Here is an 11,633-nt window from a genome sequence, read left to right on the forward strand (position 1 = left end):
GAAACGACAGAATAAAAACACATCTTAAATATGAACTTTAGTTGAAGAAAATAATAATGATGATAATCTGCTCATGGTGACGACCGTTCCCTTCAGACTGACATGAAAGCAACCCTCGTCTCTGCTCAGACAGCATGGAAAAACAACTGAGGCGCTTCAGAAATATCCTCTGCCTCGCTGAGGTCAATGAGAAGTACTGGAAAACCAGCGCCCCCCTGTGGCAGTGATTGGTAGTTCAATGGGTGGTGATTTGAGACGTGGTCACTAGAGGATGGGGGATGGGGCGGAGGGGGTTTGGGGGGGGGGGTCGGCCTAGCTGTCAATCATCTCTGACAGCTCTAGCAGGAGGTCGTCCTCTCCCCTGCCGGGGTCCAGCTCCAAGTCATCCTCCAGCCGATCGTCAGTGAACTCAGCTCGTTCATCAGCTCGTCAAAGTCGTCCATGGAGGAGGTGCTGGCGGGGGCGGGGCGTGACGACGTGAGCCGGGAGCCGGGGCGTGACGACGTGGCGTGACGACGCGTGACGACGTGAGCCGGCCCCCGCCGGGGCCTGGGCAGGGTGGGCGACTTCACTGCCGTGGGGCTGAAGAGAAGAGGAGGGGGGAGACGAGAGAGGTTCATTCATCTGCATTTAACCAATTAAGTCACTGTTATTTGTTACTGTAAAAGTTATTTTTATTTTTCATTTTATTGAACAGATACAGTGAAAAGTAAGGAGAAGAAGGGAGAGAGGGCATGTCAGCAGGGCATGGGCCAGATTCTAACCCATGCCAACATATGTATATATAAGTCAGTCCATTTAAAATAAACACCATTCAAAACTCGTCTATGCATTCATCCATTACCTCTGGGGGACCACGCAGGCCTCCCTGGCGGCCGTGTTGGAGGTGGTGGTGACTGCTGCTGCGGTGGCCACGCTGTGCTGGATGACGGGGACCGTCTGGAGCTCTTCCCTGGGGGGGCTGGGGCTGGGGCCGTGGCCCAGCAGGGTGGGGGGGCTCCTGGGGACCAGGGGGCTCATCTGGGCATCTGTGCTGAAGGAGGGGGAGGACACCTGGCGAGAACACAGGTTGTTAGGACTCGGGTCACAATGGACATCTGCTTTTGGACATTGAGCGATTTGCAAACAGGCTCGATCTGCGGCTTACCCGTCTCCGTTTGCAGGGCGGCTCCTGCAGTTGCTCATCCTGCGCCCTGGAGGCGCTGTTGAGCGGTTTGACTGCCGCGACGGCAGACCGGGGGGACTCCGCCGCTCTCCTCTTCTGGCCTGGCTTCACCTGCGCAGCCGGCTTCATCACAGAAGGCCGGACGTTCAGCTTGGGCCTCACTGAAAACGCAACAAAACATCAATGATTCTCAGGTTTCATAGCTTGACTTTATTTACCGTGTTCAAAGTGGAGTCGTTTAGCAGGTAGGCTACCTTTGGCTTCAGTAGCTTGCCCAGGGGATTTCTTCTGGGCAACATCTTGGGTCTTTTCAACCGGAGATTCCTCCGCAGGCGGCCCAGGAGACGAAGCTCCTTTGGCCTGCTTAGGGGCACCCGCTGCCAGGGGACTGAGGGGAGCTCTCTTCCTCTTGCCCAGGGAGGCTGTGGAGCTCCGGGGGCTGACAGAGGGCGAGTCGGCCTCCGCCTGCCTCATTGGAGACCCCTGCTGGGGGGAGTTGGTAGCGCTGGGCACCTGCGAGGCGGCCTTCGGTTTGAGGGTGATACACTGGCGGCTGGGGGCCTTGGCTGGGCTGGGGGCCTTGGGTGCCGGAGCAGGGGCAGGGGCCTCCAGGGTGAGAGTGGGGGAGGAGGGGAATGAAGGGTTTGGAGTTGTCACTTTCTCGCTCTTCGCTCTGACGGGGGTCACGCCCGTCTCCCTCACGAGGGCAGGGCCCGCAGCCTCTTTCTCCGCAGGTTCGGCCTTGGCGGAAACGTCGGGTTGGCTGGTGGATGAGGCCGCCTCCTCCTCCTGCAGCTGGTGCTTGCGGAGACGTTTGAGGAGTTCAAATTTTAAATTAAATTTGAATTTAAGTTCATGCGTGAGAAGCGTGAGAAGCTTCTCACGCATGAACTCCTCAAACGTCTTCCCCTTCAGGCTCCGATTGGTCGGATCACTCCTCCCATTGGCAGGGCTGGGCTGTGGATCACAGAGAGCACAGATCTCAGCAGGTGACATCACCTACCCTCACGTCAGAGCAGAACTACCATAAAACTTCCAATAAGTGCAGTCTCCCCTCTAAACGCCTGTCTCCAATAGCAGCCAGGCCAATAATGACATTGAAGACAAGAAGTGGTAAATGGTATAATGGACCGACTTATATGGAGCGCCTTATTCCAAAGCGCTTCACAACGTCCTCTCATTCACCCATTCACACACCAATGGTGGCAGGCTACCATGCAAATACACCTGGGCTATGAACAGGAGTTTCATGGTACAAAGGGTGTGTTGTATTCAGGGGACACACTTGAGGGGAGCAGATGTGAGCAGGTTAGGTGGACTTACCTCAGGAACAGCACTGGCAGTAGGCTCAGCTGGCTTCTCTGTCACTTCTTCAGCTGTCTTCTGAGTGGTTGTGCTGGCAGCGACTTAGAAGATAACAGGAAATACAGAAAGAGTGTAAATATCTTGAAACATGAAACATCACAGTTAAGGACGAAAGATATTTTTTTTGTATTACTCTTCAAATAGCTACATTGAAGACGTTTGGAGTAAGCATATGGATCTTTCACCACAACTGTAATGGCATCTCAGGGGTGGGGGGGATAAAAACAAAGTCAGTGTGTGTAAAGGCCTGGTGGAGAGTGAACTGCCAGCATGAGAACAGCCTTAATGGAAACAGTTCCAAGAAAAAGCTGCCATCTTACCAGGAGATGCTGGTTTGTTGACGCGCATAATCCGGGGCTTCTTTTCCTGCTCTTTTCCTTCTCCCGCTTCTGTGCCTGAGCCTTTCCCATTAGTAGCCTCCTTCCCCCGCGCCTGCATCCTGGCTGCTTTCTCCTTGCGTATTTCCTCCAGGGTCTTCACCCTCACTCCTCCCCGAGGTGGGGCCGCCCTGCTGGGCACGGCCGTGCCTGCGGAGGCCTGGTGGTTATCTGGGGCTTCGTTAGCCGGCTGCCTGGCTTTCCTGACGCTCTGTCCTTGACGCTGGTCCTCCTCCAGCTTCTTCCGGGCGTGGAGGACCTCAAAGAAGGTCTTTATCTGGGCGTTGGAGGCTGGTTTGACAGTGATGACTCTCTTTGAGGCCCTGCTGGTGGGGCTGGTGGATGAGGCCTCCTCCTCCTCCTGCAGCTGCTGCCTGCGGAGACGCTTCTCACGCATGAACTCCTCAAACGTCTTCCCCTTCAGGCTCCGATTGGTCGGATCACTCCTCCCATTGGCAGGGCTGGGCTGTGGATCACAGAGAGCACAGATCTCAACAGGTGACATCACCTACCCTCACGTCAGAGCAGAACTACCATAAAACTTCTTATCGATTAATTGATAATTGATCATTAATTCTTGCGATTATCGAAAAAGAAATGTTGATCGTTTGCCCAGCCCTAGTGAGCAGGTTAGATGGACTTACCTCAGTAACAGCACTGGCAGTAGGCTCAGCTGGCTTCTCTGCCACTGGCTTCTCTGTCACTTCTTCAGCTGTCTTCTGAGTGGTTGCGCTGGCAGCGACTTAGAAGATAACAGGAAATACAGAAAGAGTGTAAATATCTTGAAACATGAAACATCACAGTTAAGGCGAAAGATTATTTTCTGCAAATAGCTACATTGAAGACGTTTGGATCGCATATGGATCTTTCACCACAACTGTAATGGCATCTCAGGGGGGGGGATAAAAACAAAGTCAGTGTGTGTAAAAGCCTGGTGGAGAGTGAACTGCCAGCATGAGAACAGCCTTAATGGAAACAGTCTCAAGAAAAAGCTGCCATCTTACCAGGAGATGCTGGTTTGTTGACGCGCATAATCCGGGGCTTCCCATTAGTAGCCTCCTTCCCCCTGCGTATTTTCTCCAGGGTCTTCACCCTCACTCCTCCCCGAGGTGGGGCCGCCCTGCTGGGCACGGCCGTGCCTGCGGAGGCCTGGGGGTTATCTGGGGCTTCGTTAGCCGGCTGCCTGGCTTTCCTGACGCTCTGTCCCTGATGCTGGTCCTCCTCCAGCTTCTTCCGGGCATGGAGGACCTCAGAGAAGGTCTTTATCTGTACGTCTTTATCTATCTTGGAGGCTGGTTTGACAGTGATGACTCTCTTTGAGGCCCTGCTGGTGGGGCTGGTGACCTGGGGGGCGGGGGCCGCACCACGGGTGTCGTCCTTGCGTCCCTGGGACTTGGCTGCCTTCTCCTGCCTGATCTCCTCTAGGGTTTCGATCCGAATCTCCTCAGACGCCTGGGCCACGCTGTTGGTTTCAGCTTCGATGAATGCTAGAGGTGGGGGGGGGGGGACAGGAGATAAGTGACACCTCACGAAATCAATGAATGAAGTTCAGATGTGTGGAATAATAATGTTCAGAGTAGATTTTTTATGTCAGGAGAAAAACAATAAAACACGGTACCTGGTTCAGTGACCACAGCGGGCTCTTCTGCTGGCAACCCCAGTCTGTCCCTGACAGGCTTCAGAGCTGAGGTAATGGAGATAAACATGAGATGAAAATCACTCTCAATTTTACTATCTGTACTATACTATAACCATTAACCAAAACACTTGTAATCTTCAGTATCAACAAGTCAGACAAAAAAACAAACCAACTACATTTGGGCATAGTCCTGTTGCCTGAGTTTATCCTGCCCCTGTGCAAACCCTGAACCAACTGAACAACCAATTAACGGTCATGGCTGGACCAGTAAGAGTCAGGTGTTTCCTGGGAGGTTCTGTGGTGATTTCATCGCCCTCACCTTTCGGAGGGGCCAGGTCAGCGTCCTCCTCGTCCACCTTCCTCCCGAGACGCTCAGCCAGTCTCCGTTTGAGCGGCAGGTCAGCACCGCCGTCGGAAGCATCTAGAGGTCAGAGGTTGTTACAGGTCATGAGAGCTCTATGTGTTGGGGATGAATCTGAATTATACCATCAGGTATATTGTCAGTGTTATCAGTTCTTTATTAAAATGAAAAAACCCAGATTGTTTGCTTGATTTTTCACAGAATAGAGATGAGTGTAGTCACACCAGTCTCAAATGTACCTCTCTCAATTATCCTCTTCCCAAGCTGTTCGGCGACGTTGCGTTTCCCAGGGTCTTCACCAAAGATCAGACCGTCTAGAGTACATTAAATATAGAGTACATTCAACATAGGTAGTCTAGACACACCAGGTAATCTAGATACATTGTTTCTGATGCCTACCATCTTTTGCTAGGTAGAGTGACGGGCGAACAAAGGAGCGGATGTTCTCCTTCTCACCGCTGGTTCCCTTGTTCCTCTGGGCAGGGTCTGAGCCCTGGCCGATGGGGTGACCTGAGAGAAGCAGACAAAGCAGGTATTAAGCAGATGATTCTCAAATGTGACACGTTGTAATGCTTTGGTCCTCATATCGGCAACCAATCAAAATGTTCTGACTTGTATTTTGAAACACGGAACTACGTCGCTGAGAATCACAACACAAACTCACTAGTCAAGCCAAAATACTGCAATGTAATGGATTGGGTGAGTAATCCCCACTGCTACCTAGTTAACTATAACACTATTTGCATTGTTAGCAGGCTCACAAAACAAGCTGTGTTAGTTGACTAGCGATGTGTCATTGATTTTCAACAACGCGGAAATCCCGATATAAGCATTAGTAGAACGTGTCACAAATGTTGTGTAATGCAGTGTAATTCTACAGAAGCCAGTCCATGCACCAGGTGAGACGTTCTTACCAGATCTCCTCATGCTGGCCTTCAGGGCTTTCCTCAGCCGAATCTCCTCCAAGGTTCTGATGCCAAAGTTCAGCGACTCATCTGTGCCAAAACAACAGCATTAGGCCATCACAGAGGAATATGGAAACATGTGGGTCACGTTACACTCCCACACAGTGACCCTCTAGAAAGGGCAGAGGAGAAACGTGTCCGAGAAGCCAGTGTTCCTCCCGACAGGTCCAGGGGCGAGGGTGAAGCCCCTGATCCTGGTTTGAAGAGAGGGTCTTTCTATACCCCTCTATGATGGCCACTCAAGACACGCAACAGTCTCGAGTGGGCAAAGCTTTAAGGGGATATTTACAGAAGATTAAAAAATGATTCTCTCTTCCAACAATAACAATTACCACTTGAGGTCTATTCAAAAGGATCCAAGCTTTTTTTCCTTTCTTTCACCAATGTGTTAAATAACTTAATAAAAATAAATGTTTTTTTTGCTATTCCCCCCCCCCCCTCCCTCTCTCTCTCTCTTCCCCCCTCTCTCTCCTTCATCATCTTTAGCCTCTCTTACCTGAGCTGGAGCTCAAGGCCATTTTCCTGGGAGAGACCAATCTGGATCCGTCTGAACCAGTCCTGCTGTCCTCTCCCTCTTCTGAGAACTGATCTGCACACAGACGAAACATAACAAGAACCCCATGGTCAACGGCATTCAATAACAAACCAGTCATTCAATAGTGACATGGAAAAGGGAAACAGAGAAGCGAGGAGAGAGTGTGTCTTTACCATCCTCGTCCTCATCTTCATCTGCTGGGTTGATGACCACAGGCGGGTGGGTTGGGCTCGGTACATTCTCCTGAGTCTCCGCCTTGATGACCCCGCGGAGTTGGGGATTGGCTGCGGTGGGGAGGGGGGTGGCAGCAGGAGGGCTGGGGTCCTCCTGAGGCTCCTCCTCGTCAGAAGCTGAGACACAGAAACAAGACCAGAAGACTTTTGAACAGGGTGATCCAGCACATTCTGACATCCACCAAGTTGTCACAATGCCACGTTTTGTTCAGAGGATGCATAACCAAACGTGGGATTACCCCTCACCTTTATTGGCTGGATAGACCCAGGCTCCGTCTACGAAGCGGGGTTTCTCATGGTGGAAGGCACAGTGGAGCTTCTGACAGCCGGTAGGCTGGTTCTTCCAGTAGCATGCAATCTGCTTTCTGTTTTTCTACAGTAGAGAAAGAGAAGAACATGTTATGCAACATGCCTGTGATGTGTTGCAATGTATGTATGGATGGGGAAAGCTCAGGTTACTGTCCGTGAGGGTTAGACCAGTGTTCCTCCCGACACGTCCAGGGGCGAGGATGAAGCCCCTGAACCTGGTTTGAAGAGAGGGTCTTTCTATACCCCTCTATAAATGGCCACTCAAGACACGCAACAGTCTCGAGTGGGCAAAGCTTTAAGGGGATATTTCAGAGGCATTTCAAAATAAGTATTTTGATCTGCCCCCTAAGAGTTTTTGCTAGGTCGGTCCCTAACCTTCATCTCCCTGTGGCGGAACTTGCAGACGGGGCGGAAGCAGCGTCTCTCCTCCCAGAGGCTGCACACCACCTCGCTGCCCATGGCCGCCTCGCAGTGCCTGAACGGGCAGCCGTCTCCCTGAACCAGGAAACACAAACACCTCAATGATCAAACAAACACTTATATCAATGTCTTTTTTTCCATTAACTATTGTCTTATTAAATGTTTCATCTATTTACTTCTTATATTTGCTTTTATTCATTGTCATTTTTTATTTTCTTACTATGCTCCTCTTGCTGTATTTTTAAATAATGTATGTAAAGCACTTTGAATTGCCCCTGTTGTATGAAATGAACAGACAGGATGCCGCTTTTCACAGGTTTATTCTCCCTGTCTTCAGTTGCATGCAGCATGCTGTAGAATGCTGTACATTCATCAGGGGTTGGAGGTGGTATCTTTGCTGGGGGGAGGTCACCCCAGCCAGCAGCTTCTCTCTTTCGCTGGACCTTTGTAAACCTTATCTGGCTCGCTTCAGCATACAAGTCAGCTGGTTTCAAGGATGCCATACTGGGCTCAATCCAGCTGCAGGCCTTTTCAGTGCATGCAGTGCCATCTAGCCTGCATGTAATTGGATGTAGTAAAGCGAACCACACTGGAAATAAGTCCCGAACTTTGTCATGACGTCCCTAACAAATGACTTTACTGTGATGTATAATGCATTTGTTGAATCAAATCAAATCATACCTGTTCACAGCTGCAAGCAGGGCATCTATGTTATGGCACCTATGTGGGAGCAAACTTCTCCTAATCCTGCCATGCAGACACAGTGACCAAATCGGATTAATCCGTCCTTTTCCACAGCAACCCATGCTGTCAGTGGTGGATCATTGAGGCAGTAGGAATGGTTCACCTGACACGGACAGAGGTTTTGTTTAGATTTCATTTCATCAATGTCAGCCCTGGCTGTCACCAGCTGTAAACATCTGTGATCAACGTAACTATCTACCAAAATTAGAGCTATCTAGCACAAGAGAGTCATTTAGCTGTGTAACGTTAGACTAGACAACGTAGCATAACCAAAGGCAAACGTTAGGCACCTTCGCTTTGACAAGAGCCGCTAGAGCTAGCTTACCACTGACCGTAACGTAACGTTAGCTAGCATACATTACCGATAGCATTGGCTAATTTAACGTCACTCACCTTGGCTTTGACGATGAAGAAATTCTTCACTTTCCACACGCCAGCATTAGTTACCCAACCAGAGTGGACATATTTGTAGCTTTCGGTGCTTTTAAAAGCCTTCTTCATCCTGGCTGCGGTGTATGTATGGGGATGGATTCTCCAGCAGATAGATCCAGATGTCACCGAACACGCGATCAGGCAGGGACTTAGCGGCATTTAGTGGTTCAAACACAGCCGCGGGGGCTAAATATGGGTCGCAACTTAAGTGCCCAATATGTGTAGCTTTTCCGTGTATATCTTGATAGTTCTTCATGGGTGAGGTGGTCTAAATAGTAGGCAGCCGGTAAATTGCGTCCACTCGCCATGTTGAGCGATGTTGCTATGATACTTTTTAAATAACAACAACTCAGGTTGGTGGTTGCTAGGGAAGAAACCACGTGACTGAAAGCTATGAATTATAACCTCTGCTGTGTGTAGTCGTGCTTCTCACCTTGGCACAGAAGGAGGAGTAGAAGTAGTAACAGTCATCTCCATGGTTCGTCATGTTTAAAGGCTGGTGGATCAGTTCACTTCTGAATCGCTGGGTGGCGCAGCTGTGTCAGACTCAGAGCTGACGGGTTGTGACCTCTTCCTGGGGTGGTGGGCTGATCTCTTCAGGGCCAACAGGAGTCTCCCTGGCAACAGAGAAACACATGGAACCATTAACCACGAATTAGACCAATCAGATCAAATGGAACCATTTACCACGAATTAGACCAATCAGATCAAATGGAACCATTAACCACGAATTAGACCAATCAGATCTCGTATCACGCAGGAGAGGCTCTTCAGGTACCTGGCTGCAGTAAAACGCGCTGGACAGCCACGTTCAGGAGCCTCCTCAGACGGTCGTTCTCCTCCTTGGAGCGGATGATCTCCCCCTGGTAGTCTGCTATGGTGCTCTTCACAGCCCTGAAGATCTCCTCGGCAGCCGCTGTTAGACTGTCCGTGAGAAACACGTTCAACATCTCCAATTGTGTCATGTTAGTGTGGGACTGGAGCTGTTTTTTGTCAGCTTGTCACAACCCCGATCCCCGATTGTTTACGTAGTTTTCGGGAAGTGATGATGAAAGTGTGTTTCTCGATCCCCGTGTCCCAAGGACTGGAGGAACCAGCGCCACCCGCCGGGCCGGAGAGGAGATGTGTCTAAATGTTATGTATAAAACATAATGATATGTATAAAATATAATGGGTATATACAATTATTTGTTTGGTGGCCCAGTCATTCTGAAGCATCACCTGAAAGGTGCAATACTATTTTGGGTTATATAAGGTAAGACAGTTGCACTTTTAGACTATGCCTATTAGACATTATTTGAGAATCATTGGGTTTAATCATTTAATTCATTGTAATGGCCATTGAACAGCAATATCTGTTATTTGTCTTCAGTTTCTCCATTGCGCAAAGTGCATGATGGATTTCTTATCATAAATCATAAATGTTGGATCTTGAATCATGGTCCCTCTACCACCGACACAAAAAAGACTGGAGCAAAAGAATACTTTCCATAAAGCATTTTTATTATTTACAGTCTCTCATACAACACACTTAAGTCATGTAAAATCAGAACAGGCAAGCATGTACAGATACACAACCCATTAGGTTCCTCTCCTGATCCTCCCACAGAACAGCACATCATCAGCACATGTCAGATTACGTTCACAACTTGCGCTATAGAACAAGAGTGAAATGACAGGGGACTCTCACATGCTGTAGCAGACACAAGTTGAAAGCATCAGTTTAATTCCAACATGGCATATGAACAGTACAAAAAGGATTAGACAGATCGCAGATACCCTGAGAAGTTGCTCTTTCACATTTTAAGACCAGAAATTTTACTATTTATTTGTAACAAAGGTTTTAACAGTAGGTGGGTTGGATTTGAAAAGTGAGAGGCTGGTGTGTGTTTGAATGCATCACTGTTAAGTTTAAAAGGTCTGGTAAAAACATGGGCCAAAAATGTCATTTCATTTGACAAATACATTTTTATGAGCAATGTGAGATCCATAAATAAAAAATTAAAAAATAAATAGCAATAGACAGAAAAATACAAAGCAACATGTTTTTTTTTGTTTTTTTTAAAGGTGGACAATTGTGGGATAGCGTCATTAAGTCACAAAACTGAAAAAAAGACAAACTCCAAACTTTTACATCCAAATATTTGTTTTGAGAGGTTAACGATTCCCGAAATGACCCACATATTCTTCTGAATATCTTCCTGTTCATCTTTACCTTCATACGCTCACCACACAAATGTAGCCTACTCAGGTTCCAAAACGTCTACATTTTTACATGATCAGCTCAGCAACATAAGCGAACAAAAATAACATTATACATGATTTGAGTAGAGTCAGATCCTAGACATGAGACAAGGCAAAGATGGTAGGGGGCAGGAGCTATTGTAAGTGCCGCTGTATGACAACTTGCTAGTTCAGTTACTGTAAATCTTCCACTTGCACTTCCACTGTCTTTCTTAGCATACATAGTACACAATTTCTCTCTTCCTGCAACAACAATTACACATGATTGTACAGCCATGGATGACAGGTGACACCAGGCAAGATCACATGGCTCTTGTCTTCACAATGCTAAGTTGGGAATTACCTGAGGATGTTTGAAACTAGTGTTTAGATCATTCTCCAACCAGGTGGTTGCTTCTTTACATTTTCTTTCAGGACTCAAAGGGAAAAAAGACCATGACATGAAAATGAGAGAAAACTCTAATCCATACAGGAATACATCACTTCTTAGTCTTAACATGTGCAGAAATTAAAATACATAGACTGCTGATTGTTCAAGGACAAGGGTTTACCATCAATCCAATGAAAGGAAACGACAGAATAAAAACACATCTTAAACATGAACTTTAGTTGAAGAAAATAATAATGATGATAATCTGCTCATGGTGACGACCGTTCCCTTCAGACTGACATGAAAGCAACCCTCGTCTCTGCTCAGACAGCATGGAAAAACAACTGAGGCGCTTCAGAAATATCCTCTGCCTCGCTGAGGTCAATGAGAAGTACTGGAAAACCAGCGCCCCCCTGTGGCAGTGATTGGTAGTTCAATGGGTGGTGATTTGAGACGTGGTCACTAGAGGATGGG

The 11,633-nt window shown here is 48.3% G+C and overlaps 1 protein-coding gene across 1 annotated transcript; it reads right to left on the reverse strand.

Moving 5' to 3' along the window:
- Nucleotides 1-338: 338 nt before the first annotated feature.
- On the reverse strand, nt 339-9,032 carry LOC308171190 (uncharacterized protein; the record flags this gene model as incomplete). Its single annotated transcript, XM_080546042.1, has 18 exons — nt 339-582; nt 845-1,053; nt 1,148-1,326; nt 1,420-2,122; nt 2,489-2,571; nt 2,851-3,373; nt 3,552-3,649; nt 3,912-4,394; nt 4,526-4,591; nt 4,866-4,967; nt 5,147-5,221; nt 5,307-5,417; nt 5,822-5,902; nt 6,369-6,461; nt 6,581-6,757; nt 6,887-7,013; nt 7,325-7,444; nt 8,979-9,032. The coding sequence occupies 18 exons, from the start codon at nt 9,030-9,032 to the stop codon at nt 339-341; spliced, it is 3,528 nt and encodes a 1,175-aa protein (XP_080402168.1).
- Nucleotides 9,033-11,633: the final 2,601 nt, after the last annotated feature.

Source organism: Nansenia antarctica (assembly GCF_963989245.1).
Source record: "Nansenia antarctica genome assembly, chromosome: 15".
Classification (NCBI taxonomy): domain Eukaryota; kingdom Metazoa; phylum Chordata; class Actinopteri; order Argentiniformes; family Microstomatidae; genus Nansenia; species Nansenia antarctica.